Below are 24,478 nucleotides of genomic sequence, written 5' to 3'. Positions count from 1 at the left end.
GTCTGCCAAATTAGACTCACTTCAAAAATTAAAAAAATCAGAACATTATAATTATAGATTCACACATACATACATATTAACAAAGTCTTCATAATCCTGAAAACAGAGCCCCACTTTCCACTTGAAGCAATATGTGGGTGTGTCAACTGAAGCTAACCTTCAGCTGTCAATCAAGAATGAGCTTACTCCGCACCCATCATGGCTATCATACAAACGGTCTCAACATGTATATTCCATAATATTGTATTCAATTGCTTAAAAAAAGGCAGTGGTGGAGCATCATCAGCCACAGGATACTGTGTTTTAAATAATTATTGTATTGATAATGGTGTTCCACCAAATTACTTTTATTGATGGACAGAAGGTTCTCTGTAAGGAATTTAACGGCTGCTGTTTTGAATTAAAAAAAGATACAGATTACATTTGTGGCTGGGGTGTGTCTCCAACATTGAGCATAAAATAAATAGTTAATCCTTTTTCTGGTACAACTTGTGCTAGTGCTGGCCTAACTACTGAAAGACTCGTTCCATGAACTGAGGAAACCTGCTCAGGCGAGAGGCAAAACATGTTCCCGGACAATAAGAACAGTCCAAATTCAATGACCTGAGAATAAAATGACCTTGTATGAATCAGAATATTGAGAGGTATCATTCCTAATGTGAGCAGATTTGATGTAAACACCACAGGGTTCTAGCCAAAATGAATGTCCCTAACAGCCTATGGTGGCAATGATTTATTCTAGGTGTGTATGTCCACCTGTAGCACTGCTAGTCGAGCCCCCTCAAGAGGTTTATCGGGATCCACCTTGACCTCAGCTGTCTGGTTAAACACTTCCAGCTCAGACACCTTGGGGCAGGCAGTGAAAGCCCCCTGGAGGAAAATAACAAAGTGTACTGTGGGTTTTTGAAATTTGGGTAACTTACTTCCAGTGTGAGAAAGCGAGCATGCTGCTGAGGTCTGTCTGGATTTATTTTGATTGTCTGACTGGGCTTGAACTCCTGCAGGACTGTGAGCCTGTTGCATGCTTGAACTGCACCCTGGCTCGTAAAGACAAAGATAAGACACATACTAAAGGGAAAATAAAACTGCTGCGCTGATCTGATATGCTGTAGTCATTATTTACTCCTGCCAAAAAGAGTGTCTCACAAAAGAATGTAGAACTTCCAACACTTGAAGTGCACATTTGTCCTCTTTGCACGAACTACTTCAAAGAAATTAAGAAATTATTTACCATAATGGGTAATTAACAACGAAACAAGGTTTAAATGATTTATATCAATTAAAAAGCAAGGTGTGTTAAGAGATTATTTGTCTGACGCGTCACCAAACAGGGAAATCCAAAATTATTGCTAAAATATTCCATGACTTTACTAAAGCCTACTTAATTGGGGCAGTCAGTTTAGCAGCCCCAAAAAACCTCATTCCCTGGTGTCACGTATTTAAAACTGTCAAACTTGCCTTAAAATTTGGGATTCTGTTGTGAACGGGCCTTGGGAAGTTAGCCAGATCTTTGTCTTCGATGTAGTCCCAAATCTTTTGACGGATGTCCCATTTTGTCGCTCCTGACGAGAAAACGACAGTAGCGAGCTACATAGCGGCATTTGCTAACGGATTACGACAACGATGGCCTCGAGATTGATTTTAATATAGCACCTACCTGGATTAAATTTTATGAGGGGCTCCATGATGTTATGTGCAGTAAATTCGTCAGCTTGACTTTCTCTTTCGAAGTTATGAGTTTACACGTGAGATGAGCGAGTAACGCCAAGCGACAGCAACAGCTGCGTAATGTTTATGTTCGCTACGGCAAATCGGGAGGGTCAAACATTACAGAGCGCGATACACACGCAGTGACGCTAAGCAGGTTCCATTTGTGTCAAAACACAAATTAATACGTAACTACGCGATATTAACGTATTACACGATGTAGATCACATTGTGAATGTGTGTGCGGCAGCCAGATATTCTTCCGTACATGGGTCAAATTCAAACAAGGAGTCGCGGAATTAGGGCAACAACATGCAGGGTCATATTTTCTCCACAAGGGGGTAACCTCTATCAATAAATCCCTGCAGAGCGTTATTGTTCAACGAAGGTGTGGTATTGGAGTACTGCGTCTAATCACAAATGGCAGTGTGTTATTTGTTTCCATTAGCATGCCAGAATAAAATACATGTTTAAAATCAAACCACTGAAAGCAGGCAACAGACGATTTAGTCACATACCAGACTTGTTGCATCTCCCATGCTGCTGCAGGTGTACTTGACCTGTCATCTTCTGCTTGAAAACTTGCAGCAGCTGAATCGATTGTCCTTAAACATGCATCTACATGTACTGCATACAAGCACATACAAAGCCATCAATGAACCCTGCACCCTGACACCCCTAGCCTCCATCTCTCTGTCTGGGCAGCGAGCCAAGTTACACCTCCTTTCCCCTCTTCTCTGGCTCAGAAGCTCACCGGATTCTATACACGTAAAGCAAAGCATCACAATGCCGTGCTTATTAGACCCGTGAGCCAAGGAATTTGCTGTGATGTTGCTGTTCTCGGACGCCCACTTTGCCCCTCTGCGGTGGACCCAATCTCTGCGGCTCTGATGGACCATCTTGGCACGTGGACCGAACGTGCAACTACACCTGTTTGGGAAATCTGTGTCAACATTGGGTGGAAACAAGAAGGAAACAAAGAATAAAAGAAGGGGCCACGGGGAGCCGAGGTTTTGCGCCGCTTAACCACGCACCCTCTCCTCCCTCTTCCTTGCACACACACCTCCCCTCACACACACGCACACACTTGCCCCCTCTCCCTTCATCTCGTCGTCTGTCGGATGCTGGCGTTGTGAACAGCGGGGCAGTCTTGGTTGAGCCGCATGGAGGCACAGGGAGGGGCTCGCAGCCCAGGTAAGAAAACAACTGTGCTTATTCTTTTCGTTGATTTTAGAGCTTTGTGTTAAGCTTGAACGGATAATGATCATCCTCCATGAAAGACAACCCATGCTTGACCCTCCTTTTTCAAGTTAGCTCACATGTGGGGCAGCAAAGAGCCAACACACTGTGGTCATTGTCTTCCCAATGCCGTTGAGGTTCCATTCTGAAGTTGCATGCTCATTGCAGAATTAGAGAGCCTTTTCCAGGCTAACACACCATAGATCAGCCATGCAGAAAGTGTATTGATGAGACAAATTGCTGTGCAATAGTAAATGCATTGTGTGATGGCCATCCGGGGAAGCCCGTTGTGGGGAAGCCTCACACAATACCCTGGTGCTGCATTGCATTGAAAATAGTCACCCCAACTTTCATGCTAACGTCAGACAGTTTGGAGGTAGTGGTATTGAATCAATGTGGCTCTAAAATGTCTACACACCCCTGCTCATATGCCAGGGTTTTGTGAAACAAAAAATGAGGCTAAGATTGTTCATTTCAAAAATGTTTTCTACCATTAATGTAACCTGCTCTTTAAATTGAACCCAAACCAACAAATTATAAAATTGTAATATTTTGAAGAGGCTTTGTGAAAGTAAATAATGAAATACTATAATATGCACACACTATCATAACTAGGATGATGTGTTCAGGATAGACCAACAACATTCAAACTCATTTTAATGTGATATGTAAACATCCACCATAATGTATACATTACTTCCCCTCGCAGAAGAAAAAACGTCTATGTATATCCAATGTAGGCATCAGGTCAACAAAAATGGACGTTTGGCTGCATAGCTGGCTTTAAACCCAGAATCTTCATCAAAGAGCCAGAGCCCTCTTCGACTTTGGAATATATTTGCATTTAAAAAAAAAGTCTGAGCTGCGTTGTCAGCATTTACTGAAAATGACTGGCCAAGACATTCTTCGTCTTTTTATTACATTCATGTTGGAACTTGATAATTATTCATTTATGTAGATTAAATTCAACAAGACAAAAAAAAAAAGGACTACACCCAAAATCCAAAAAAATGATTAATCCGGGAGAAAGTCACAATTTTATTGGGAACACCTCAAAAACTATTATGATACTGTGTACGATTTATCCTATGAATGCGCTTATATGAAGATAACACTGGAAATGTAATACTATAATGTTAATATTGAACGAGTCTTTTTTTTAGTAAATTACGAGAAACACATCTCAATATAATAGAGCACCATTTTGATTACGTATGTGTACATAAGGAATTGTCCACCGAATGCAGAGATGAAAATGATAAAAGCTCTAAGATGGTTTATTACATTTATTAGCTAGAACAAATTAATTGTGCAAAACATACATTGATTCATGGTGCGGAGACATTTGGCTCAAATTTTGGCGAGCATGCAGCACTCTGTCACCATCTGTCAAGATGAATCACATAAAATAATGTCTTGACAGCACGTGGCTGATCAGAGCCAGGGATGAAGCTGTTTTCTCTCACTCAAGAAGGACATGCAGCAGGTGGTGCCTTATCAGCCAGCATGTACGCAAAAAACGTGAGAGACAGTTACAGCTTGGGAAAATACTTATCTAAAATAAGTATCTTTTGTCCCTGATACTACTACAAAGTATTAGTTCCTGTGGAGAGTTGAAATATGATATTATAGTTGCGGTGGATAAAATGTTTACTTAGTGTTTTAAATGTAGAATGATGGTACAGTAATAGCGATTACAACAGTGTTGTCACATTTTAGTTGATGGTTAATCCTCAAGACGAATTTTAGGGTCTTTTTACTGTATATGTATGGAAACACGCAGTAGAGTGTCCTCACAGTAACCAATTTCATTGGTTGTTTTCTCTCACCAACTAAATCGGAAGGTCCATAACCAATCGGATTGGTTAAATTCTGATTAATCTATTGGTTAATGTTACCAAAAGCAGCCTGAGAACAAAAAAACTGCCAATCTATTTTGTTGACTAATCCATTATTAGAGTGTACAGTCATTTTAAATCCTGATTGATGTTATTTATTAGGTGCCATGAATTGAAGAAAAGATGGACAAAAAAAACGAATCCACTCAGTGATCTAAATTTTGAGAAAACAATTCAAAACAATAGCCAAGGTCATGCTTTTGTCAACCTCACTGGTAAACTCAATCAATATTTTCAACAAGTGCTGAGAATCATATTCTCTGTGTCTCATCATATTTTTAACTGTAAAAAGAAAATTAAAGGGAAAAACTTTACACGACAACCACCATTTGGCAATAGCCATAAGGCAGTTGCTGTTTGAAATATATGAAAAAAAAAACATGCTAGTGCTTTAAATCTTCTCTCATTACATTCACTACAAATTTCCACAAAAAGATTTTAACCAATTCAAACCTTTATATTAACAGTCTTTTTTTTAATGGAATTGTGCGACTTTGAGATTTTAATATTCTGCAATGGTAACACTTAGAGTATTGAGAAGAGAGACATACAAGAATTGCACAAAGATTTCGGAATAGGGTTATCCATTATCTTAAATAACCTGTCTATATGATAAACATGATCTGGGTGTCTATTTTGTAGGATATAACAGTTTGCTAGTAATAAAAAAAATATATATTTAAAAAACAATTAAGTTGTCCATGGCAGTCGAATACTACAGCTTATTCATAGTGCGGAATAATTCATGAGTTCAAATTTGTACTTGATGGGCTGAGCTATCTAGTGTAAAATATGATATGCTGTCAATACAAAACCTGTTGTTCCTCTATTGAGGTAATTAATTTGTTAACAGAATAGCAATTGGCCGATAAATCCTCAAAAGTGCATTTAGACCACGCAAGTCATATAAATACTACCTGCGCTCTCTATTTGTGCTCCATTAGAACCCAGTAAAGACATCCAGAACTTGCTAAAGCCCTCCAGCTCAGGCAACCTCTCTCAGGAGCAGTTCCAACAGCACGCCGCAGGCGAGGAGGAAGGGGAGGAGGGGGAGGAGGAGGAGGAAGGCGGCTGGACAGGACACACCGCCAGCCTGCTGCACATCTCGGAGAAGAGACGTGAGTAGAGAACGAGGGAGGGCAGACATTACGTATTTCGGATATTCAGAAGAATTATGACAACAGTGAATACTTGATAAATTGTAACCTTTTAAAACTGTAATGGTTTTATGTTGGTTTTTTTTTGTTTTTTAATAAAGTGTACTAGTAAGTCCAAATGTATCCAATTCAAATGAATTTTATTCATATGGTGCCAAATCACAATCTCAAGGCACTTTGACTGGAGCTGGTTTAGAAGCACACTTCTTCCATTTGGAGAGCTACTGAATTTGAGAAGTGTAGTAGCACATTGTGGAACAACATGCTGGGAACACTGAGATGTACTACTAGATGTAGATGTAGCATAACTTAGAGTAGTGGTTCTCAAATGAGGGTACAAGTACCACTGGTCATGGCATCTTGCATTACTGTATATGTTTATGTTAAGCATTAAGATTCAGAGAAATTAAGTTGTTTGTTTGAATATTTTGATTTAATACACTTTGTGTGTTGTTTCACAATAACATTTAACTGGGAGTGACAAACAGTTTAAAACAAGCACAGTCTGAATCTTCTTTTGAAAACTGTGAGTGAGAGTCTTTCGGTTGTAGAGTAATCCTTTATAGCAGTCTATCACTGATACTGTAGCCCCCAAGGACCACATGAGTAGCCCACAGCACAATTCTTAAAATAGCTCACCATTAATAGGACATATATATATATATATATATATATATATATATATATATATATATATATATATATATATATATATATATATATATATATATATATATATATATATATATATATATATATATATATATATATAAAGAATGCATACTGCTATTTACTTTTCCTAATCCTTGTGAGAAACCATTCAGATTTTTCACATAAATTAATATGGGTAATTATTAGTAGTACGGTAATTTTCAAACATATCAAACTGGAAGCCTTTGGCACTAATGAGTAGCCAAGAAGTAGCTCACACTTTCAAAAAGGTTGGTGATCCTTGGTTTACCATTTCTGACAACTACAAACTGAGAATAGGTAATAATGAATACTTTTTAAAGTGTGTAACTTGTGATATAGTATTAAAGTACAATTTTCTGACTGTAAATGTCAGAAACCCTTTTCCGAGCCTAAAGGGAAAGTAAAACCAAAAACGTTCTTTACCATTTTATGTGCCCCCACTAGGCTTAGGATGGCATTTTGATTAACATTTCATTTGTGGAATATAAATTGAGCAGCAAAATCCATCCATTTTTATCAATCCCAAGGGTCAGCCATTTTGTCACTTGCTGTAGACCTGAAATCACATTACAGTTGCTATGGGCTTTGGATAAATAATCAATACCTAAGTGTCATAACTGAGGTAACGCACAATGATAGCGGTGAGATAATCTCATACTATTTGTCCTAATGCCCTACTGATTTCCATTCAAAAGACTTCTGCAGCATAAAGTGCCATTTTATCAAACGAGCCTCCCCGGCCCGTTTAAGCCTTTTAATGATTTAGCCTTTTTAAGTATTCGGGTCCCACATTCTTGAAAATGGCTGCAGTGCCGGGCAGAATGCTGAAAGGCATCATTGTGCATGAGTGCAACACAGGGCTGAATACTGGGGCTACATGTGACAAGGCAGCTTTTATCTGCTTGACTAACTGCACCGTTTTTCATTGCGACAGCTCATCCAGAGGCTAATGTCTGTGACCCACTGGCTGGTTGTGTCACCTGGCAGCAAAAACTCCCCGTATGTGCCTGGAGACACGCCAATTCAATAATAAGCAAAACTTTACTTATGCCGCAGTCATGCGCAGACATACGGGGCCGCGGTGGCTCGCGATACATTTGCAAGGTTCCCGTAGAAGAGAAGGTTGTCAGTTTGTTGCGGAAGGACCATTAAATGCAGAATGTGTAAACACCAAACACGGAGAATGGGAGAAGAGATCGATAGCTCTTTTTATTTTGTCAGTGATTTAACACCGGAGGTAAAAGTGGGATCAAAAAAGCTTGCGTACTCAACAAAAATAGGCAGATGATTTTTAAATTATTATCAGACAAACAAATATAATTTTCAAAAATCTACACCGGTGCCTGAGGAGTATAATTACTTCCGTGGCTATGTGCTCAACTCAGAATACTTAAATCATCGTTTTCTCTTGAATGAATACAAATGCCACCAATCTGTGCCAGCCTCCCAAAAGAAACAACAACAAAATTATGACATGCTTTTCATAAGTAAAATATCACAATATTATACTGCAGTTTATCTGAACTTACAGTACTAACATAATTAACTAGAAATTTAACAATTGAACTGTTGTGAATGCACTTTATGATGAAAGCTGAGTTGCATTTGAATGTCATGCAAACAAATGCTTTTGCTAAGGATAACGAATGTTTGCCAGTGATTCTTCTGTCTATATAAGTTGCTCCACCATTTGTGTTCATATTTATAATGGATATTATACTAATACATAGATAGTATTTGTTATTTTCTTTTTTATAGCATTTTCCACTGCGTGTTAGCATTGAGCTAGCACCTCTTAGTACGGTTGGGCCATTGAAGAGGGAAGCAAGTCAATTTTAAGTGCTTTGCAAATGAATCTTCTTCACCAACATGCCATATCAAAAATGGAAACATTTAACTCCATAGCTAAAGATGTTGCTTTTCTTCATGGTGATGAAACGAGGTATCAGTTTGTTTTAGTGAATTAAGAGTTCTTTATTTCACGCACATTAAAAGCATGAATACTGAATATAGAAGACTGGCCAATAGTGGAAATGTGTCAAATGTTTACTGCAGGCACACACTATCTGACTGCAGGGTAGAACAGCTTTACATCATCCCTTTGTGGGGTAATATGTCAATTTACACATACACACACACACACACACACACACACACGCACGCACACACACACGCATACAAAGAGGCCATTTTTCTGTCTGGAAGAGAAAAGCTTGTGATAAATTATTTAAGGCGAAGGGGGTGGGAGAGGAAGACGGGAAGGATTAAAAAAAAAAAAACAACCACCCAGCTCTGAACAAAAGAAGACGGCATTAAAAATGATTGCATTTCCCTCATTCGTCTGTCATTTCCATCATTTCCTCCATTTACCCCTTTGCTTTCTCCAACATTCCCTCCCTTTCATCTTTGTTTCATCTCCACACAACGTCTTCCTCATTGTTGCAGTCACTTCTCTACATTCTGAAGTCTGAATGAAGAAGCTCTGGCCTGATCAAAGCTCAACATTGCAATATTTTATCAGTGAGGAGACTCCAATGTCACAGTTGAATTTCCCATGAGAAGACTTTGCTGTGCATCTTCACACGGCCTGAAAAACCAAATGAGAGGGCCACCATCTTGTTTCTGTATATCACAGTATTAATGCAGCTGGTGTAGTATTGTATGTGCCTTCTTCTTGTAGCATTACTGCAGCAAGAGCTGCCTGAAAATGAGAACGATAACACCTTGCTGTAAGAGCCTTTTTAATGCCCACGCAGTCTGAGAAGGCTTTAATCCAGACTTGGCAGGCAAACTGACTCACATGGAAACACAGATTCGCTTCCATCTGTCTTAGCAAGCACGTCTTCCACATATCTTTTTCTGTATTTCAGCTATCAAACACACAACCGGGAGGGCCGATAGTTTTTAGACACATGGACCAAAACAAAGTTGAGGTCGGGTCAGAGGTCATGGACTTTAGACCTGATTATTTTTTCTAGTTTATTTTCCAAGTGTTTGATGGGCTTGGTCGGAGCTGTTTCCGTCTTCTCATTATAAATTATTGTTCTTCATGGAAGTGTCAGAAATCTAGGTCAATATACAGTGTGTGTTACAATCCTCGCAATTCCATGATGCATGGCAATTCAATCTATTTTTTTCCAGATCAATCACTATCTATGGTGGGTTAACATTCTTGTAAAATACATGAGTACTGTACAGTATTATCAGCTTTGGGGACAGTCTAAGCCAGTGATTCACAAATAGGGGTTAGAGAACCCCTGGGGGTATGTGAAGGTACTTCACAGGGTATGTGAGATTTGGATAGGGTCTCTGGTTCCAAATTTCTTTTTTTTTTTTTTTAAATACCATGACCAAAACATTAAACTTGTCTTTTCAAATCAAGAGCTAAGTATTTGCATTGTGAAGCAACTTATTGATAAACTGTGTTATAGTGCTTTATTTTGTTAAATCTTAAATAGATGTGTGTTTTCATTAGTGAGAAATTTTCAAGCAAACGAGCAAAAAATAAAACAGATGATGTTACTTGATTTATTTCCCCCGTGTAAAAACGCTTTGCGCTGGTTATTGGGCACTTGACTGAAAAAAAAAAATCCCAAGGGATTCATCATTGAAATAAAATTGAAAACCACTGCTCCAAGCCCTCTAAAACACATTTGAATACAAAAGGTTCAATGTGAGGGTGGAGACTAGAATGATGATTTCTAATTGTGCGGTTTACCATTTCCCTGTCGCCTCCAGAACCTCTCAGCAGTGTGTCCTCTTTGGAAGTCCACTTTGACCTCCTGGATCTGACGGAGCTGACCGACATGTCGGATCATGAGCTGGCTGAGGTCTTTGCTGACTCTGATGAGGAGAACCACAATGAATGTCCACCAGGTGGGACATTTGCAGTATAACATTTTGACACAAGGTGCCACTTGAAGCGTGACAATTTGTTAGTTGCCTCACTGATCTACAGTCGTGAAAGCAAAAACTACGACTGTAATTTACAATGTACATACTGTAATGGCATATCATGAAGTTTGTACAATCAAAATGTACTGCGTTTGCACCTTGGAAACATGGATGTTATTTTGCTGCGTGCAGTTCCCTTGGAGTGTAGTAATTCACCCTATGAAATAAATCAGTGCTGATTGTGGCTTTAGGGAAGCAAAATGGAGATCACTTTAAATGTTAGCAGATGTATGCGCTACTGACTCCCATTTAACATCCTAGTTAAGAGAATGCGCAACCTTGTTCAACATTATTTCAGTTGTTTATCTATATACAACTGAGTTGTAACTCTGTTTATTAGTTGTATGAAACAAACAAAAATGTGCATAATGAACAGTTTCAAGAGTTGGGGATTGAGAACCAGAGTTATTCTATGAATTAGAGAGCTTCAAGTTGAGATTTCATGCAAATTTTCTCTCTCTCATTAAAAAGTCATGAGTTATACTCAATATTTCATTATTTTTATTCGCTTAACCTTTAATTATCCAGGTGAGGCAATTGAGAACGACTTGGCTGCACAGCAGAGTAAAACAAAATACAATGAAAATGTCAGGCTGTTTTTTCCAGTCAATGTGAGAAAACTTTTCATTTGTCACAATATGAGGAGCGAACAGAAGGGAAAGCCAACATAGAATTAATGTGATTTTATTGGTAAGAAGGAAGGTGACCGCATTAGTAATTCTGATATACTCTCACTTTCCTCACCCCAAGACCCGATGAAACGTTGAGAATATATTTAAAGGCTAAATAAACCTGAGGACACATTCCGGCTCAAGGACACAATGACACCAGTTGAGTACACGCTTCTCTTTAATATTAACCCAAGAAAAAGATAGCGGCCTATTTTTATCCATCAGTGACAGTGAAATGGGAATTCTCCTACATTTAAAGAACAGAATAGGAGGGAAGCATTCCTTTTGGCTTCATGCATGTATGCATGATGGGAAAAGGTGCATGAGAGTCTATCCTGCTTGTGCTTCACAGCAGCGTGAAAACGACACTCGCATTTTTCTAAAGGAAGCAAAAATGCCCCTTGTGTTTTATTCATGACCTGTATGCCTCATCCTGCATGCAAACAGTGAACTCATGCCTGCTCTTGACACCAAGCAGCCGTTCGCTACCATGCTCGAGCATCTTGAAGAAATTAATGAAGTCAAATGAAGAGGTTGAAATTTGCATTATGGGTGGCAAACGTATCGATCCATATTTTAGTCCTTATTCCTGCCACCTAGAGGACTGGAGTGGAATTATTCATGTTAAGTGTGAAATTTCTTAGTGGGCCACTTGTAGCATTTGAACTGTGTTATATATCAGCCACTGTAGAAAAAAAACAAGTAAGTTCAGTAACAAGTGGTTGGTCAGTATGCATATCAATGGTGTCAGGTCATGACATGATAAATCACAATTTGATACATTTCATTTTTTAAAAACTATCTATGCTATTGGTGGGCGGCACTGTGGAAGACCGGTTAGCAAGACCGTCTCACGGATCCGAAGTACTCAGTTCGCTTCCGGCTCAGGCCTTGCTGTGTGGTTTGCATGTCCTCCATGTGCTTTTGTGGGCTTTCTGCTATTTCCTCTCATAATCCCTAAAACATGCATGGCAGGTATATTGGAAACACTAAATTGCCCTTCGGTGTGTTTGTGAGTGTGGGTTGTCGTTATTTCTGTGACATGATAGGATTTCACTAAGAGAAATAATCTCAATACCCTTTCCACAGTGTGACTTACAACCTGTAAAACTCAGCTGAATTGTTTTTCGACCAATCTTTTAGTTAGATGTGTTAGATGTAAAAACCAACAATTGAAACAATGTAGTTGCACAAGATTCAAAATTCAATTCAGTTCTATAGGCTATAATTCACACTAATGGTGCAGAACGCTTACAAATTATTTATCTTGGTCTCCTTTCTTAAATCACAAAAAAAAGGCATTTAGACAGGGGAGAGTAGACCTTTAAAGTCTCAAATCTTTTTGCCACAAACCAGTTCCAGGGTAAGATGATGTCATTAAGTTAGCCCCAGATCAGTGGAGGATAAAATTAAAGCAAAAAAGATGTTTTGTTTATGCAATCTGGCATAATCCATCTGTTTCTATTAGCTAAAATGCCAACTCAAAATGAGCTGTTTTTGCAGAGTAAAAATAGCTCAGCCCTTGTGCAATGCAGCAAACTTTGATTTCTTTTCAAAAGCCTCTGGCATTCTTTCTCTCGGCATATCATTTGTCTTTGTGCTCCCAAATGTCAAAGAGTTTTACCTGTTTGCTCCCACACGCAAACATACATCACAAAGATTCAGTCGTTAAGTTATTCTCGCTTGATGTTTCACCTCTGTCGTTCATTCTCATTCCCCCTCTCAATTCCTTACTAATGACACAATGTTTTAAAGTGAAAGAAGGCTGATGATAATTGCAAAATGTTGTCAAAGTCACCGGTCGAATTCCTGAAATCATCACTGAGGTTCTGGGTGTATTTTACATTGAACATCTTTTTGAGCCAGTTTGTGACCACTCCCTAAAGTCTTCCGGCATCTCTCAGTTTCATGACGATTAACACTTCAGTGTTGACTAAATGTGAAAAGTCTGACTTGATGCCACCGGTTGGAGGCCATGTGATGGTAATGCTGGAAAGAGGTGGATGGGTGAGTGAGTTCAAGCTAAATGTGGCTCCCTAAATAATTCATGATTTCCCTAATGGAAACAAAAGGTGTTACTTGAGGGAAAACATTCAAATAGCTATCATAGCATTCAAGGCTTGTTAGATTTGCTTTTTTTTTTTTTTTTTTGCCATATTCTTTGGGCATTTTGGAAGATTGAGGAGAACTCATAAAAATGTAATAACATTTGCACTTAATCGAAAGTGTGATCAAACACAATAGTGTAATAATTTCACCAGTGAAAAAATATACAGGACAATTTTTACCGATAATGTCATGACTTCTAATTTGAATATGAACATAAAACCAGTACTTCAACGATAACAATTGGCACTCCAACATGTTTTTGTGGCATAGCTGCTCTAATCAAGTGGGGTGTTCTTAATTTGGTTCAATTACATGATGTTTAAGAAACCTAAATGAACACAACGATCAAAATTATTGCGCTGGTTTGTTATGGATTCCTTCACCCAAAAACTTGATGATGCAAACATACTTGGAGCTATTCACGATGCTGACAATCCATTTGAACTGAAGCTCAATCAAAAAGCAGAAAGATTACACAAATAGTTACAAAACAAGGCACGTTGCTTGGCTGAGATACAAAATAAATTTATGGAATCACCATTATTGACATGATACCATTCTACTAGTTAACATCTAGCAATTGTCTAGTCGTACTAGTATTGTGCCGTTTTTCTAATGGTCCTACAAGTAGGCACATTACGTGAATGCACATTTGTAATACAATGACCAAGTGGTGGAGAGTGTTTGCGGAGCAGCAGACTGTGCCTTGCAGGTCACCGTGCTTCTAATTAACAACCTGCAGCGAAGCCATTAATCCTAGGTCAATACTAATCCATCAGCCGCCTCACTCTATGTGTGAGGATATTGCTGTGGCTCTGGGGAAATTTATGAACCAGCAGTGAGAATGCTGTCCACTTAGGAGAGCCGTCAAAAATACTCCTGTGGGCGCAGAGGCCGTAATTCATTTCATTTGTTTGTTTGTCAAAGGTTGGACATTGCCACCAGATGGCGAGGAAGAGAAATGGCAAAAACTTCCTTTACACTGGAGAATATCACTGCTTTTATGATTTTAATGTGTAATGTTGGACTATTTCTTCATTTGACTGATTTTGTGATGCTTTATATGGTGTGGAAATGGTTCTCTGCTAATACTATTTCAGATTAATCTCGCACCAACCCACGACTGAAATGCCCCTATATCCATTACTGAAATATACACACACACACACACACATGCACACAGTAGTGAAAGACTCTCACATACGCTACTGAAATTATCTCACAATCACCACTAAAACGCTTTCATACACACGTGAAAAAGAAATCACTACAGAATTTTTCCCTTACAATTAAAATGCTCCTACATTACAAAAATGATCACACACACACACACACACAATAGAATCTCATGCTCACACACTACTTAAAGGCTGTTACGTTCACCACTGAAATGATTTTAGACCACTAAAATGCTCTCATACACACTACTGAAACCCAAATTTAATAGTTTTTTCACAAACAACAACCACTTTCACACGACTGAAAGGCTCTCACACACTATTGAAAGATATCACGAGTGAATTTCTCGTTCACACAAAACTGAACAGCTCACACACTACTGAAATGATACCATGCACACCACTAAACATTCTCATACGCACAACTAAAATTCATACTAGTTTTTTCTTCTTCTTACAACTGAAATGCTTATATACTAGTTAGAGGCCCTCACACATTACTGAAAGGCTCTCACCCACTACTCAAACAGTCTCACAGCCTACCAAATCGTTTGCTCCCACACTAACTAAAGCTTCTCACATTTACTTAAAAGTATTACATTCACACCAGTAAAAAGCTCTCATACATAGAATTGAAATTTTAACTGAATACATTGTTTTATGTGGTAGTTTTTTTACTTACAACGTAAATGTTTTCACACTACTGAAAGGCTCTCTCACGCACAACTGAAACAATCTAACACACACCACTGAAATACTCGCACTACTGAACTATCACATGCAATACGTAATCCCACACATACACACATCACTGTACTGTTTTCGCTTATGCCCAAGTGAGACACTTTTCTTTGAGAATATTTGAGTAGGATATGTGTTTGGGAAAAAAAAAAATCAGCTATTGTGTGAGCGTTTCAGGTGTGTGTGAGAAAAAAAAATCAGTAGTGTGTAAAAATGAGCTCACAGTGGTGTACATAAAAGTCAAAAGTATATTTGATAGCATTCAATTGTGTGAATAAGTGTAAGAGCCTTTTAGACTCTAAGTGTTTTTCAGTAGTCTATTATGAGAGTGTGAGTATGCGTGTGTATAAGAGCACTTCAGTCTTGTGTCAGAGTTCATTGCGAATTATGTGCCTGCCAACCTCTGATTTGCTTGTGTGTGTGTCAGGTTCCCAGCAGGCAGTGCTGAACAAAGGAGGCTACATGCGCTCCCCCTCGTGGACACGATGCAGCAAAGTGGCGCATCCCAGAGAAAGGAAGCACCACAGCGACTCGGACACCACCGCAGAGCCCTTAATGAAGCTGGAGAGGCCAAAGCAACATTGACGTGGTGTGTGTCCCGGCGGCAAATGAAGCTCAGAGCGGATGGCCGGCACCTGAGGACCACTGGGCCACTGACAAGTGTTTTGAGGTGCCGATGAACACTTGAGTTGATGCTGAACTATGGACACTGCGGTGTTCTAAAAATGATCCGTGCACACACACGCACACGTCTTCCCTCGCCTCTTGTTTTTCTCTGAAGATTTGAGCTTTGCGTTGGGGTGACAGACAGGGTATGATAACAGAAGTGACTTAATGCTAGGACGTGAGCCAAGGAAGCGTGTGTTGTGCTGTAATGACAAATGCCTAAATGATTTTTGGTTAGGATCCTTTTCTTTTTCATAAAGTCATACTTTTCCTTATCTTACAAAGTGATGACTATCTTGTAATTGGCATTGGTCGTCCAAAGCCAAGTCATAATGACGTAGGAATGAAAATCATGCGCTAATGTGAACTTGCATGAATGCCAAACACACATTCAAGTGCCAACACTTGTTTAACGCAACAACAAGCAGAAGTGACAGCCTAGTTATTTGAGTAGTTTTTAATCAATTCATCTCGTGTATGTATACCTGGACTGATGATTTTCCAAAATGATGTGAGTGACTGTGGGAAGATAAATTAAACATCTTGAAAACTGTGTTCTATTGTACGCTGTTTTTTCTTCTATAAGTGTAATGAGCATTTTAAGGCAAAGTGCATACATGGATATTTAAGTTTATAAAAAAGATGTCAAGTGATATGAGGACAGGACCTAATACTGTTGATGGTTATAGCGTATTGAGTGTAATTGGTCCAAAGAAAAAAGGGAATTCATACCTCCTTGAAATTCCATCTTGGATTTCAGTGACTCCAATAAAACAATTGCACGACATAAACACGATTGCAGTTGTCTTTGCCCAGACAGTTCACCTGAAATTGGATGGTTATCCTGTCTAATGCCGCATCAAATAAATAGAAGGTTTTTTATGCTCCTTCTGTGAGAGTTTTTTTTTGGTTTTGTTTTGGTCACGTGTCCCTGCTCCAGTTCTTCACAACCTCTGGTAGGGAGGTGTCCTCATCCAGGTCTCCAAGTTCTTCCACAAACTCCTCATAGGTGGATTTTTCTCTAAAAGGACGCGGCCCCAGCAGCTCCACCATGTCGGACTTTTCGAGAGTCTCTCTTTCTAGGAGACGTTTTGCCACCTGGGACACATGAACCACATTACTTCATCACCAGTCACCTCAGTATTTGATTACTTGCTTGGAGGACTAATTTCTTGTCTATACCAGAGGTGTCAGGCTCATGGGAGAAAAATTTATTCCCAAGTTGGAGAGACTCAATAGTTCAAAATGGTTCTCACCTTGTCCACCATTGTTTTTTTTTCCTTAATGAGCTGAAGTGTTCGCTGGAAGGCGGAGTCAATGAGTAGACGGACCTCCTGGTCGATGAGTTGGGCCGTGGGCTCACTGAAGGGCTTCTCTGTCAACACAAGACCCTCCTGCGGAAGCTCAAAAGACACTTGACCCACCGCCTCGCTCATTCCAAAATGTACAACCTGAAAAATGATGACATCGTGCCTGATTAACTGAGGCATTCATGAGTTGCTTGCGGAAAGTTTTCATTTTGTGGTTTCATTCTGTACCGACAGCAATTAAAAAAAGCAACGCAAACAGCCAAGTAAATCTGCAGACATCACCTGTGCATAAGCTGACTGGGTGACCTTCCGAAGGTCATCTTGCGCCCTCGTGGTGATCTGCCGAAAAAAAACCTGTTCGGCCACTCGACCGCCGAGCATCGTGCACATTCTGTCAAAGAGCTGCTCTCGTGTGAAGAGATGCTGCTCCTTAGGCAGATACTGCACATACCCCAGCCCCTTTCCTCTTGGAACAATAGATACCTGAGAGAAGACAATACTCACTTTAATGATCATCTGACAGGACAGGAAAATCACATTAAGCTGCAAAATGGAACAAACACCAACAACAAATACAAGTGGTTTACCTTCAACAATGGGTCAGCATGTTCTAGAAACCAGCCAGTGACAGCATGGCCGGCTTCGTGATATGCCACAGTTGTTCGTTCTGGAAGCTGCAGTACCTGAGATTTTTTCTCCAGACCTGACAGCGCCCCCCCCCCCCAAAAAAAAAACATTGTTGTTGTTGTTGTTTTGTTTGTTTTTTTTTAGATTAGCCAGTATCCTTTGGCAATTTATGCCATTTCATAAAGAAATCGACACACAACAACACGTGTTTTTCAGCACTCACCTAAGGGTAAATTTCACAGAAAATACATATTAAAGGATTAGTGAATATTGAACTGCCAATATACAGGAGATGCAACAACCGCTGTTCTGCTGATTTTGTGCATGCACGCACTGCTTGGTAGCAGTGTACACAACTCACTTAACAGCAAGTAATGATTTGGCATGTACTGTCGTGAAGAATTTTAAAAAGGAGGCTTGGAGGGGTTTACTGACACTTAGTGCTAAGGTACACTGTGAAATAAAAATTAAAAAAGAAAAACCTTTTGTTTTAATTACAACATAACGTTACTTTAAACTCAGCTACCTTAAATGTGCATTGGGGGTGTTATGAGTTTTTTGCACAACGACGACATCTTCAGGCCTTAGGTGTAACTGCAACCCTGATGGAACGCTCGTGGCCTTCGTTGCTATTCATTACATTTGCAGCTAAAGTATATTATTTGTTACGTATATTTCGGCGTTTCGTAGCTTCTGAGTAAGCGGTGGGTATGTTTTCAAACTAAGACTAATTCTGAGCCTCCTCAATTCGTCAAATACTGGTGGAAATTAATCTGACTTCCAACCTTCCTCGAATGCAGCATTTGTGTCTGCAATCTGAATTTGGACTATTTTAAATTCCTAAATAGGGTTGTGTCAGGGCTAATTGTACACATCAAGGCTATGGTTGAGAGCTTATGGGGTGGTAAATCCTTCTTTTTAATAATGCTATTACTTAATGTTTTTATATTTGTACGTCTTTATTATGGTGTTTTTATGTGGTCAAGACTTATACACCAGAAAGAGCAGCACAATGTCAAACGGTGCAAAAACAAAAACATGTTTGTTTGTTTGTTGTTTTACATTCTTTTTAATAATGTCATTACTTGATGTTTTTATAAAGTTAAAATACTATACATATGTCTTATTTTCTCATACAAAACATAAGATGTTTTGGTTGTTTTTTCACATGGAAGGCTGGACTTAATTACTAAAATTTCTATTCATTTCGATGGGGAAAGATGATTTGAAATACAATGAACGTTCACGGAACAAATTAAACTTGTAACTCGAGATACCACTGTATAAAGTTAGAACACAAAATAAATACACTTAATAACTCACCTCCAATGACCCTCTCGACGGCCTGTTCAAAGTGCTTTGTGCTGATATGCAGGTTTAGATGGCGTGCTGCTATCAAAGCAGCCTCGTTACAGACATTGGCAATGTCAGCCCCTAAGACACACATAAAATCATCACACGGATGCCCTTATCAAACATTCATTCCTATTTATAACAAGAGCCAGGAGTGTCTCCACATGAGACTGATAACATTTTACCCGTAAAACCTGGAGTTAGTGCAGCAAATGTTCGAGCCAGAGCCTCAACTTGTACATCTGGGTCCAACTTTAAAGGTCTCAGATGCACCTTGAAGATGGAAGCTCTGCCTTTTATATCTGGTGGCCCTGGAGAAAAAACGTAGAACAGTGAAAAACAAGAATGATGCATTTCTAATAAACAACAGAAAAACTATAGTAAACTACAACAGTCATGTGTCTACATCAAAAACCCACAACATGGGGACTATATCTAGCAACTATATTGCCAGCGATATTTACTTTCTGTGCGTCTTCTCCTACCTTTCTCCCAGCCTGCCCACCTCAGTTTAAAATGTATCATAAATTAGAACAGGCACATGCTGAGAACCAACATAAAAGAAGACAATAGGCTGCAAGACAGTAAGAGAATATGAAATTAGGAGTGAACAGACACAAAGAAGGGAGCAGGCAAATCTAATAGCCTTTATTACATTTAACGGTTGAAAAACTAATTGACAGTGCTATAATGTGAGTCTTGTAATTCAATTATAGACAGCAGTATATAACAAACCTATGTGTATGTGTCGATCAAAGCGTCCTGGCCTCATCAGAGCCGGGTCCAGGATATCGGCTCGATTGGTCCCGCCCAGAACAATCACATTGGTGGTGCTCTTGAACCCTGATATGAAACAAAACAGATTTAATACAGAGGTCGCTGGAGAGCCCCAGACATCAAGCTTAGCAACAATCGGATTACCATCCAGTTCAACCAGCAGCTGGTTGAGTGTGTTTTCTTGTTCACTCTGGTCACCTACGTTTCCACTCCCGCGCTTCCTACCCACTGCATCGATCTCATCAATGAATAGGATGCAGGGGGCATTTTTTCGTGCAAGGGCAAACATGTCCCGGATCTATCATGGGAGGAAACAAAGGGGTGTTCTTAACAAGTCAATTTAATTACGCATGATGTACAAAAGAAGAAGAAAGATGTTTTCATAAGGTTCGGTCACGATGTTCACTGTGAAATTTACAGCAGTATAGTGGTAATTCAGCAGAACACAGATATTTACAACACTAACTTTTTGTGATGCAATTTATTGATGCATAGTATCTAAAACAGGGAGCCCACCGTTTTAGCAAATACAGTGAGCCTACATCAAGAAAGTCCAAAAATTTGAAGGATGCAGAGGCTACTTTGACATCTTTCACATTTGAATTACAATTCCATCAAGCAATTAAAGTATAAAATATACAGGAATAGTTTTAGATTTTTAGGAAAAACAAGTGATATTTGTAGTAAGATGCTCACCTTTAAATAGATTACTTGATCATTAATGTGACATGATCACTAATAGGAACTTGACGTGGAACGGTGGAGCAAATTTTTGTTTGAATCTTTTATTCACAGAGGCATTATGAAGAGGAATTTAGATTTTATCTGTACAGGCTTTCTGAGCGTGTCAAGAAAATCTTGATATAAAACCAATTTATTATAATGGTAACAGTAATCATAATAGCTGTTGAACGTCAGGGAATTAAGATTGAGATAACTTAATACAGTTATGAATCTATTCTCTGCGGTTTGAATCACTTGGCCTCATCCCTTCCGATGGTTCCGGAACTGTGACGTCACAAAAGGGATTTCACAGCTTTTTCCACAGTGTGAGAACGTGTGAGGAGTCTAACGGCTCCTGTGTGTCAAAATCTCCTCCTCCTCGTATTAAAAAATGCTGCTTTGCATTGAGGATTACTGTTGGACATGGGAAATTGTGCAGTATCTCTAAGCTCTCCTGTAACCCTTACAGATAAAAAAAACACTACACCTACAATGCCTCATGCTTCAGTAGATTCAAAAATACTTGTAGAATTATAAGACTTTATGAAATCTTTGCTCTCTGACCTTGAAGGGCATCACACCAATAAAGAACATGGGCCTGCACTGTTCAATTCGCTTTCTTGATGCTTTTTTTATTTACTAAATGCTACATGGCACAAAAAATGGACGGTGTGCCACAAATGTTCCATGGGGGCAACACCAATGTCCCACATAATAGCTCTGAATAAGGCCCAGTGTGCAAAAAAACTGAAGCATGTAGAAATGAAAATATGACAGACCCTTGCAGCGCCCACACCAACAAACACTTCCTGGAACTCTGAGCCACTGACAGTGATGAAAGGAACATGAGCTTCTCCCGCAGTGGCCTTCGCTAGCAAGGTCTTGCCAGTACCAGGTGGACCTGACAATATTGCACCCTGCACAAAGAGATTGAACATTAAAACATCTCCCTTTCCTAAATAGACAACTCCAAATTCAATATTCTGATAGCCTACTCTAGGGATCTTGGCTCCGAGGTGCTGGTACGGCCGAGGGTTCTTCAGGAAGTTGACAAACTCCAAAATCTCCAGCTTGGCTTCCTGACAGCCTGCGACATCGTTGAAGCGAACACAGACGTCGTCTTTGATGATCTTGACTTTAGACTGACCCAGAGTAAAGGGGTTTCCTCGTCCTCTACCCCCATAGGGTCCTACTATCGGCCTTGGCGCCATCAGCAAGTAGCCCACCAGAAATAAGGTTGGGAGAATGCTATACAAGAGTTTCCTATGAATGGGAGGACAACAGGCTGATTAACTGTAAGCACACTCAACAGGAGACCAGGGACTTGCAATTCTCACCTGTCACTCTCACTGGTATAGAAAACAGGTATTTTGCATTTGGAGTCCAGACCTAGTTCCTGCTGAGCTGCTTCCAGGTTACGCTCAAATGAGTTCACACTACCAATGTTGAACCACAAATAAGTCTGCAATAAAACAAATATAAACTAAGTGGAAACACTACACATTGTCTATTTGATTGCATTGCTCAATTTACTATAAACAACACTTCAGAAACACAATATTACAACTACTAACCACATCTGATGTGTTAACGCCTTGAGCAGGAATTACTTTGACATATTGTTTATTGACAACTTCCAGGTGATCAACCTGCGTAGACAGCACAAGAGGAGTAGATTGCTGTTATGTGAATCATCAACAAGAACAGAAAATTTTGAACAATCTGCATTTCTTACCAAGCCTCTCCTCAAGTAGTGCTGAACAAAGTCATTCCAGGAGATCTGGATGCCGGTCTCCCGGAAGTAAAAGTAGAAAAATGCAGAGGCCATGCCAGCTGCACCAATTGCGAGATTCCGGAGAGCGTTTTCATACAATGGAAAATGATCCTGGTTGATCAAAATATGAAAATTTCATGGATACAGAAGACTGACTGGTTTGATATTTTAAGTGATTTACACACTTGACGTTTAAAATCTTTATCCGCACCTGAAAATGTGCCCACCAATCTGATTCTTTGTCCTTTTTTCCACTTCTTTGTCCTTCATCGCCCTCATTTTTCATCTCCCTTTGATGCTTTGCAAATGATTCTTGCTCTTTGGTATTTGCATCTACAGCGCAACAAAAAAGAAAACGAGTGACACACAGAGGAGCGAGTAGAAAAAACAAAGCATTGCTATTTTGCTTGAAACCTTCCTCACCATCAGCTGAATTCTTAGTGCCAGCGGCTCCTTGGCTCTTTGGGAAAAACTTTTTAAACCCTAAATGTATTACACAGGGAACATAAAATCAGTGAGAAAGCCTCACCTGATCCCAAAATGCCTCGGACATTCCATGTACTGTTAAAGCACCTCTGGGTGGTTTGCCCGAGTTGAGGAAACGAACAAACGAGAATCTGTTTTGGTGAAGTCCAGGATATTTCCTTTGGATCAGTGAAGCCTTCTGCAATAAAGATGGTGGACATGTTAACAGTGACACCCCTTAATGACCTGTGGAAGAGAAATACATGTGTTCAGTCACACATGCTGAAAGATGAATCAGATACTGCTGAATTATATTGAACTTAAATCCCTGAAGCAACCATTACTTCATTTTGTGTTGACATGAGAAATTCTGTTTCAGGTGTTAAGAAACAATCTCTCATCAGTGCATTACACCCCCCTCCCAAAGTGCATTTTCATAGACAACTACAGACACTTAAGTGGTCAAAACTAGTGTGCTGATGCTGTCACATTTAGATGATGAAAAAAAATCACAATTTAATCACAGATGCAATGTAATGGCAATGCGTCAGTTCTTGGTGAGTATTGAAATATACAATGAGTACTTGTACTCAGAACAAGGTCCGAAAACAAGTGGCATTGGTCTATCCATTAAAGTTACTCACGTCTGAGCTACTGCTCACGTTCACTTAGACATCTCTCGTACTGGGTCTCATTGCATGCTTGAAAGAATAGATACATATGTGATTTGCTTTTCTGTGTTCACAAAAATCTTGCTTTTCTATATATTTCTTTATTTCTTGCAGCTAAACCACGGTACTGCATGCTCACTACGTTTTGTAAAGCTACTGTATTTTTTTTTAAGTCAGCATTACATAGAAATAATTCAGTCAACGCAAAATTAATCCGTCGTCAACTCTTTGCCTCATTATTCTGAGCGCACCTAAAATGGACACGCCCCCTTCATTGATACTGTACATAAAACTAAAGTAAAAACAAGCGAAGTGATTAACACATACCAAACTTTTGAAAAAGAAATGTAACTTTTCTGGACGTAGTTTGCAAAAGCCAGTGGAGGAAGCGAGCGTCACCGTATGTAAATAAACAAAGGAAGTCCCCACACTGCCACTGTAAATAAACAATGACTATAATACATACCAGCGCAAGAGTTTCACAAAAAGTTCTTGAAATGGACGTGAAGCCTCGACCCCACGTCCGAACCGACTGCACCCGGTTCGGAAAACGACTGACACTGACAGCGAGAAGCCCCATGGTGTCAGCGCTCTTGTCCAGGCTTCTATTCATGTGCACTGTCAGAACAGCACGAACCGGTTAGCGGTACCGCTGTGAGGTCAACCAAAGCACGTCCACAAAGTCGCGCGAGATTTCATTACACAACCATCTCGAGTGGTTTGAAGTGGGGTTGTTGCCCCCAAACATTCCACTCCCCATGGACT

General features: G+C 39.5%; 3 protein-coding genes across 6 annotated transcripts in view; 1 reads left to right on the top strand and 2 right to left on the bottom strand.

Moving 5' to 3' along the window:
• The window catches only part of mthfsd (methenyltetrahydrofolate synthetase domain containing), a 7,553-nt gene extending 4,793 nt beyond the window's left edge, over positions 1-2,760 (bottom strand). The window contains exons 1-3 of one of the 3 annotated variants that reach the window (XM_088412319.1): positions 1,658-2,014; positions 1,459-1,562; positions 924-1,037 (exon numbers count right to left, since the gene is read on the bottom strand). In XM_088412319.1, the coding sequence (XP_088268445.1) occupies positions 924-1,037; positions 1,459-1,562; positions 1,658-1,685 (246 nt within the window). In that variant the 5' untranslated portion in view covers positions 1,686-2,014. Of the gene's footprint in view, positions 1-756; positions 871-923; positions 1,038-1,458; positions 1,563-1,657; positions 2,015-2,225 lie in introns of those variants that run through there. The other 2 variants (XM_088412318.1, XM_088412320.1) reach the window with 2 other exon arrangements.
• On the top strand, positions 2,485-16,568 carry dbndd1 (dysbindin domain containing 1). Its single transcript, XM_088412331.1, has 4 exons — positions 2,485-2,901; positions 5,789-5,962; positions 10,433-10,570; positions 15,775-16,568. Exons 1-4 carry the CDS (start codon positions 2,871-2,873, stop codon positions 15,930-15,932), a joined length of 501 nt encoding a protein of 166 aa, XP_088268457.1. The 5' UTR covers positions 2,485-2,870; the 3' UTR covers positions 15,933-16,568.
• LOC148424627 (mitochondrial inner membrane m-AAA protease component AFG3L1-like) lies at positions 16,455-24,478 on the bottom strand. Of its 2 annotated transcripts, none has more exons than XM_088412314.1 (17): positions 24,180-24,478; positions 23,151-23,241; positions 23,001-23,060; positions 22,789-22,910; positions 22,539-22,688; positions 22,378-22,452; positions 22,141-22,265; positions 21,799-22,066; positions 21,583-21,720; positions 20,225-20,378; positions 20,039-20,146; positions 19,489-19,614; positions 19,274-19,384; positions 17,911-18,026; positions 17,606-17,806; positions 17,270-17,464; positions 16,455-17,111 (listed from the first exon to the last, which is right to left on the bottom strand). In XM_088412314.1, exons 1-17 carry the CDS (start codon positions 24,324-24,326, stop codon positions 16,935-16,937), a joined length of 2,364 nt encoding a protein of 787 aa, XP_088268440.1. In that variant the 5' UTR covers positions 24,327-24,478; the 3' UTR covers positions 16,455-16,934. The 2 variants fall into 2 exon arrangements, with proteins under 2 accessions (XP_088268440.1, XP_088268442.1); XM_088412316.1 differs by having other exon boundaries at positions 17,606-17,662.

This window comes from Hippichthys cyanospilos, chromosome 4, assembly GCF_059441005.1.
Source record: "Hippichthys cyanospilos isolate Australia breed blue-spotted pipefish chromosome 4, RoL_Hcya_1.0, whole genome shotgun sequence".
Taxonomy (NCBI): domain Eukaryota; kingdom Metazoa; phylum Chordata; class Actinopteri; order Syngnathiformes; family Syngnathidae; genus Hippichthys; species Hippichthys cyanospilos.
Note: the sequence above shows the minus strand (reverse complement) of the source record. Positions and strands in the feature narration are given on the sequence as shown.